This window comes from Schistocerca americana, chromosome 3, assembly GCF_021461395.2.
Source record: "Schistocerca americana isolate TAMUIC-IGC-003095 chromosome 3, iqSchAmer2.1, whole genome shotgun sequence".
In the NCBI taxonomy this organism is placed as follows: domain Eukaryota; kingdom Metazoa; phylum Arthropoda; class Insecta; order Orthoptera; family Acrididae; genus Schistocerca; species Schistocerca americana.
The window spans coordinates 149,974,542-149,982,576 of NC_060121.1; the positions used below are offsets into that span (position 1 = coordinate 149,974,542).

An 8,035-nucleotide genomic window follows, 5' to 3' on the forward strand; every position below is an offset into this window, starting at 1 on the left:
ATGGTAGAATTTCATGTTGTGCCCCACCTGTCACTCCTAGATCATTAAGGCGATATCAGAGTTCTGCCCGTGTACGGGTCAGCATTGCAGCATTCTCATTGTTTCATTGATTCGTGCATGAAGGGTAGCAATGTCATTGACTGGTATTGTGTTCACGCCATCCTCGACGTAACTCGACAAAAAGAAGTTTAGCAGCGTCAGATCGGAAGAGCGCGAGGGCCATGCGATGGGACCATCACGACCCACACAGCTCTCAGGAAATACGGCACTCAACACATCCCACCGTTCAACTGCCATTGAAGGGGATTACGAGCGGGATAGCGCAGTGGTCAGCACACTAGATTCGCAGTCGGGAGGACGACTGTTCAAACCAGCGTCTGGCCATTTTGATTTAGGTTTTGTGTGATTTCCGTAAATCGCTTCGCGCAAATGTCAGGATGGTTCCTTTGAAAGGGCTCTACCGATTTCCTTCTCCATCCTTGGCACCATCTGAGCTTGTGTCCGTCTCTAATGACTTCGTTGTCGACGGGACGTTATAGGGGTTCACCATCATACTGGAAGATGATAGACGGCTGCAGTCTCACGTAGCGTGCGCATATGCGGTCATGTACTCACGGCCACTACTATTTGCATACCAATCTTTTTGTCAAGCTTGAAAGTGTGGTCCAATCTAAGGAAACATGCACGCCTTCGCCGAAGGCACACACCAAAATTTAGACTATTTGTGACTAATGAGTTACCCGCAGTTCGTATACGATTACTGAAGATACTTAAAAAAGTTGAAATGCGTCAATAAAGCTAGGGAACAGCATGGAACACGTGGATGCATACCGCAGTGGACGATCGCTTGGCTGCAATATACGGAGCATTTATGTTTTGTACTCAAAAAGGCGCAACTGCTTTTGTAAAGCATTACGGACAGTTGATCTGGCTTTCTGCAATTCGTGTGAAGCACGACGAACTGGCTCTAGTTGTTGGCGTGGAAATGTAGTTTGCACTTTCTGTCGGAATCATCATACCAGACGAACCATTGCGCCTTTCCCTGGCCTGTCTCCTATTTGATGCAATCCAAGTCAAATCTGCAAGAAATGGCACAGGAAAAATACTTTAAGACCTGTTAAACGTTTAACAGCAAATCGTGCTTCTCTATCTCTAATAGATTCCAAGTTATAATTTTTTAAAAAGGTAACGGGACTTTATCGACGCTGTATAACTCGTACAAGAGCTAAGAGGGAACAATAAGAAGATCAACAAAGGCGTGGTCGGTTTCAAAAGTGAAGAAGTTTGCATCCCTGCCTTTTCTCCCTTACTTCATAACCTATATATTAATGAAGCAATGATAGAAGTAAATGACAAGATCGTCTCGTGAGAGACCACCGATAAGATTCGCTAAAAGTGTGGAAGACTCGTAGGACTGTTGACTGAAATGAACAGTCTACTGAGCACAGAGTATGGATTTAGTGTAAAAATAAAGAAGAAAATAATGAGGTGTGGCAAGAACATGAGTGGCGATAAACCTAACATCGGAACTGGAGACCACTTTGTAGACGAAACGTAATAACTCTGCTATGTCGGAAGTAAAATAGTAAAAATAAACAAGGATTAGCTTGCATGGGTGACTGGTTTCAGTAAATGGACTATTATATTTTTGTGTTTTGTATTAAAACAGAAACTAACATTTCTTATCGAGTTTACTTCATTAGTTTAGTCCTGTAGATTTTTTTAAAAAATTAAGCAACATGTAGAGGTATGTGCAACAAGATCACGTCCTGTCAATTTGTCATGAACATGAAGTTGATAAGCCTCCCTCCCACCTTTAAATTTAACATGATGTACCTTAATCAGAAACCTACGCCCAAAACTTATGTAAATAATGTATATAATAAATAATAATAAATTGATATGAAAAGTAGGAAAGGCAGGTGCTGTGCTGTATTGGAAGATTGTCTTTGTGCATTATATGCTATGATTCTGGCACTTGGTTGCAACACATTGTTATCCTTGCCCAAATGCTGTTTCCTACTTCCTCATTTCTGGATTATGTAGGTGCTCACAGCCATAAAATGATGCCACTGGTAATTCCCAGCGAGTACTTAATTTAATGTGGAGATTGGAATTACATATTTCCCGTTATGTTCTTTCGGAACAATGTAAATGACGCGTGTGTGTTGTCTTCGCAGGACTGACTCCGTCGCCCAGAGCCTGATGACTGTCACCCGAGATGGCAAGTCGGGCTCCGTCTGGGCAGCCTACCACAACAAGACCAGGGAGATCGTCTATCAGCGTCTCGTCCAATAAGGATTGTTCTACACGTCACGTGAACCCCTGTCATTTTGTATATGTCACATTATCATGAATAAAGTATTGGTGATCTGAGTGATGAACTCATGTGTAAAAGTTACTCACTGTGGTTGCCACACACTAAATGTGCCCCTTCTACTGACACATCTGGCTCCTGCAGACCACGTGGGAACCAATGTGAAACCTTGATTGACGTTAATCTCACTCACAAATGTTATTCGATCAAGCACACAGTCTTTTGCTACTGAGGTCAGTTTCCATAAAATTCTTCTCGGCTGTAGACAATGTCATGTTCCGAAATAGTGCTTCAACATTTTGGCCATTATTTCAAGTGGCCTTTAGGGCACGTGACTATGAATAATGTGTGCAATCAATTATTCAAACAATAACTAAAACAATGTTGGAAGGAGAAAAAATTTTAGTAAGTGGAGGGAAAGTAAAAAGGAAATCTCTCAGGGTTCAATTTTGGGTCCACTCCAAATTCTTACTTATGTGAATGACCTTCCACTTAACACTCATCAAGCGGAATTGGTATTTTTTGCTGGTGACACCAATGCTATAATAAATCTCATTAGAGAGACAGCAACAAAAGACTGTTAATAATGTTTTCCAAAGAGTTATTAAGTGGTTCTCTGAAAATGGATTTCCCATAAAAATAATGAGAACTCAAACTGTACTCTTTAAAGGACGTCTTCTGTACACCATGATCTGCACAGGAAATGTTTTATTTACCAATACTGGTTTTTGGGTTTATAACCCATCATCATTGGCATCTGATATAAAGGAACTAACAACTGTATGTATATCGATTTCTACAAAGTAATAACTGTACATACAATAGCAGTAATGTAAGTCCACCGACATTATATACTTTTGTAGCAATGACTTGCATGTCAGTTAATACAATAGGATCTGAGACATGTCTCATAACATAGTACACTGTTTCTCATGTATGTTGTTGCTGTCCTTATTTCTAAGAGCATATTTATAAACAGGGTGAATCACCTAAAACTTTCACCGCAAATGCCATTGATGTGTAGTTTTCACAGACTGGATTGGTATTCAGGGGCTCTTATTGTTAGCCAATCAACAGAGTGTAACAATTCTTAAAAGTGTATTTTTTGTGCAAACATACACTTTTTAAATAGAACAATGCCTACTGGTATTCACCATCATCATCGTTTTCCAACTCCACATTCTCGGGTGTCGTGTAGAAGTACTTGCCATCTCGCTCTGTCTTCATAGACCTTCTGTTCCAGGACAGCTTCCCATTTTTGTCGTTTCTCCTCCACATCTGATCTCACAGTCTCTATCCAGCGTTTTCTTGGTCTTCCCCATGGTCCTCTCCCTTCATTCTCATTGTTTGCCTATACCACTGAAGCCTGGGTTTCTTTGCGACACTGGTAACAGGAATCTCAATACCAGCTACTTTTCTGTTCACCTCATTCCTGATTTTGTCCTTTCTAGCTGTTTGATTCATAGTTCTAATAAATCTAATTTCTGTTGCTGGAATTCTGCTGAAGCCTTTGCTTAGTAGGGTACATTCTTCTAAACAATATCTTATTACTGGTCCAAAATAGGTGTGGTACATTGCTGCTTTTGCTTTTCGTGTCATTTTGTCATCTCAGAGAAGATTTCTGATTTGACTGGAAAAATTGGATGCTTTTTGTGTACTGCTAATTATTTCCTACTTAATGGTGCCGTCTTTCGAGACCATGCTTCCTAGTTACTTGAAATGTGAAACAGATTCTACTTCGATTCCTTATAGAAATATCTTTGAGGTTGTTCCTTGCCTTTTGATGATGATTTCTACTGTCTTTGTTTTACTTATTTTTAGTCGGAATTTTTGAGTGTGCTGTTCCAATCATTAGTTTTCTTCTGTGCGTCAGCTTGTGTCTCTTCGCATACTATCAAATCATCAGCAAAAACCAGGGCATCTGGTTTGCTGTCTATTTTCTTGACAGTTTTTATGAACTTGTCCATTACTGTTACAAACAGTAGTGGTGATACGGCATTTCCTTGTTGCACACTTCTCTTTGTTTCAAACCATTCTGATCGTCCGTTGCCAATCTGGACACAGCTGTAACACTTTTGGTGTAGCATCTTGATTTTGACGATCAGGTACTTTAGCACCTTTAGGTCTTCCAAACATTCCCATATCTTGTTCGCAGAACACTGTCATACGCTTTCTCAATGTCCACAAATACAATCACAAGATTTCTTCCCTATTCCCAGTACTTTTCTGTCAATATTCTTTCTGCAAAAATAAGATCCATAGTACCTCGGTCTTTCCTGAATCCATGTTGTTCTTCCTCAAGCGAAGGTTCTGCTATCTTTCTATGTCTCATTTCTATGATATTTTCTAACAGCTTCAAGCTGTGTGACAGCAGCGTGATGCCTCTGTAATTTCCACATTTTCGTCCATTGTCGTTTTTGAACAGAGGAATGATGATTTCTTTACTCCAGTCTTCTGGGATTTTGTTTTCTTTCCAAACCACTGATAATACTCTATGTAGCCAAAATTAAGTCTAATATATCAGCTGCCTTTATCGTGTCTGTGCCGAAATCATCAAAGCCTGTCGACTTTCCATTCTGCATGTTCTTTAATTCTGTTTCTACCTCACGCCATGTTAACGGGTATCCATTAGTTTGGACTTCACTAATTACTCTACAGTTGTTGATGGTTGTTTGTCCCCATCTCCATTCAACAGCATGTTGAAGTACTTTTTCATTTCATCCCTGATCCCTTCCTCTGTTCGTATTAAGTTGCCGTCATCTGTTTCCAGGGCAAGGATATGTACATATTCATTTCGTTCGCTATTTAGTTACTGACTTTAACAAATTAAAAGTAGTGTAAATTAGAATGTCAGTGGTGTTTTCCCAGGATTCTAATGCGAATCGTTCACGAGATATCGCGTTTTGCAAAGTTCCCTCACGACACTTGAACAATATCTGTGGTAGCAAACACTAAAGAACAACAGAAATGCATGCAATAGTTATATGGATTCTCACCAATAACGAAACAATTCACCATCAAATGTGTGCCAGCGGCAATACACGCTCAGTGTGGTATGTAACGATGGCTACACACGTACTACCATTTTAGCGGAGATTTCCGAGCGAGCTGCATGTCATCAGGTGTAGTTAGTATATAATTGTAGACAGCAGCTTTCAGCTTTCCCCATAGAATAAAGTCTACAGGCGTCAAATCCAAGGAGCTGCCCTTCCAAGGAACAGGTCTCCTGCTTCCAATTCAGCGATATGAAAACAATTCGTGAAGGCGCGCTGTAGTAATTTGTACACTATGGGTTTGACAGCCATCATATTGGTACTACTGGTTCCTCCTAGTCTGCAAAGGAACGTTTTCTTGCATCCGTGTAAAATGGTCTGTTAGGAGGTAGCCATACTTGAGCGTGTTTAGTGTTCCGTCTATGAAAAGCGGGCATATGAGCTGATGGTTCACTATCCCACACCACACGTTCACACTCAATGGAAGCTGACGTTCCACCTGACGAAGCCAACTGGTCTGTCAACGGATAAATAGTTCATGTTCCTGCTGTTTACCCGGGCCTGACTGTTAAATGTAGCTCCATCACTGAACAAGATACATAACACATCTGGAGTGTCCAGTCTTAATGCCCATGTACAGAAGTTAAGACGACTGTCGTAATCGTTTACATGCAGCTCTTGATGAAGCAAGGACGTAGCCAAGATTTTGTCGGAGAGGAGGGGGGGGGGGGGGAATTGGGGGAGGGTCCCATTTGTTAATGAGGACTTTAAAAAAGTTCTGTGCATAATTTTCATTTGGGAGGTCTCCATAGAAATAGTATTCGGTCTCTAAGATTAAGCAAGAAAAGCTTTCATTTAATTAAGAAAACACATATTCCCACATTCAAAACTAAATATTTCTTTGTCTGGCACTATGATTCTATTGCTACATGAACTGAAGTTCTAATTTAATGTATTGCCTCCTTGCAAACAAAACACAGATCAGTCCTCTAACATAAGGTTCATTGTCACAAAGCAGAAGAATTTTAGCGTTGGATTGAATAACTTATAAAGGAAAGCGGGTTCAAATCTCTTTTGACAATAGGTATCATTCTTGTATTTAAATTTACGACTTATCTGAAACCAAGTCAGAATTCCTTCAGCACATTAATGCATCCAAGTTTCTTGAATTCAGTCTAAAATTTTATTAAATTATCTTTCATTTCATTAAAATTTTTCATTTTCCTTTATTGACGAAGAACTTTTCTTTGAAAATATTATTTCAACAGTAAACGTCAAAGTATAACAACCAAATTTATTTATAAAACGACATGGATTACACAAACACTATGACCTAGATTTTTGGGATCTGAAGATTGATTCGTACATTGGTTTCAACTAGAGTTCTAATGCATGCGACCTCATAAATGAGTTTGTATGTATCCACAGCAATATGGTTAAACAGTTTTTGATGCTAATAAACTCCTCTATGATGTGCGAGGCACATGGTTGTTTATGTGACATTTATTTTCTTTTCGAAACGAAGGAACTACAGAATATGCTGTCATCACATACTCATTCCGCACTCCATGAACCCCTCTCCGACGTTCCAAATCGGAACCGCTTTTCGTAACTGAGTACCGCCCAGGTGACCATATTGGGTAATACTTTGTCATTTGCGCTGCTAATGATAGAATTTTGAGCAATTTCTTTAAATGTATGCAACCATCGTCATTTGAACGACATTTTTTGTCGAGCAACGCGATTTTGGGGCGATATAGGCAAATCCAAGTGTATCACTTACTCCTCTCTCTCTCCCTATCTATGTTCTCCTTCCCCTCTCCCCCCATCTCCTCCTGCCCTGCTTCTCTCCCTCTCTCTATCACCTCTTCTCCCTTTCCTCTATCCATCTACTCCCCCCTTTCTCCCCATTTCCTCCTGCCCCCTCTCTCTCCCCCTCTTTATCCATCATCTCCTCACCCTTTCTATATCTCTCTTCTCCCTCTCTTTTTCCATCTTCTCTTGCTCCCTCTCTCTGTCCATCTACTCCTTTCCGCTTTCTGTGTCCATTTTCTTCCACTTCTCTGTAAATCTCCTCTTTCCCCCCTCTAGCTGAACTTGAGCTTTGTTTTGTGTTATTGTAAATTCAGATTTTTATATATATATATATATATATATATATATATATATATATATATATATATATATATACAGGGTGAGTCACCTAATATTACCGCTGGATATATTTCGTAAACCACATCAAATACTGACGAATCGATTCCTCAGACCGAACGTGAGGAGAGGGGCTAGTGTAACTGGTTAATACAAACCATAAAAAAATACATGGAAGTATGTTTTTTTTTAAATGGAACCCCGTTAGTTTTGTTAGCACATCTGAACATATAAACAAATACGTAATCAGTGCCATTTGTTGCATTGTAAAATGTTAATTACATCCGGAGATATTATAACCTGAAGTTGACGCTTGAGTACCACTCCTCCGCTGTTCGATCGTGTGTATCGGAGAGCACCGAATTACATAGGGATCCAAAGGGAACGGTGATGGACCTTAGGTACAGAAGAGACTGGAACAGCACATTACATCCACATGCTAACACCTTTTTATTGGTCTTTTTCACTGACGTACATGTACATTACCATGAGGGGTGAGGTACACGTACACACGTGGTTTCCGTTTTCAATTACGGAGTGGAATAGAGTGTGTCCTGACATGTCAGGCCAATAG

The 8,035-nt window shown here is 40.0% G+C and overlaps 1 protein-coding gene across 1 annotated transcript in view; it reads left to right on the forward strand.

Moving 5' to 3' along the window:
- LOC124605934 (15-hydroxyprostaglandin dehydrogenase [NAD(+)]-like) overlaps nt 1–2,384 on the forward strand; it is a 56,671-nt gene extending 54,287 nt beyond the window's left edge. Inside the window, exon 7 of the mRNA XM_047137892.1 lies at nt 2,181–2,384. Coding sequence (XP_046993848.1) covers nt 2,181–2,298 — 118 coding nt within the window. The 3' untranslated portion in view covers nt 2,299–2,384. The remainder of the gene's footprint in view (nt 1–2,180) is intronic.
- Nucleotides 2,385–8,035: the final 5,651 nt, after the last annotated feature.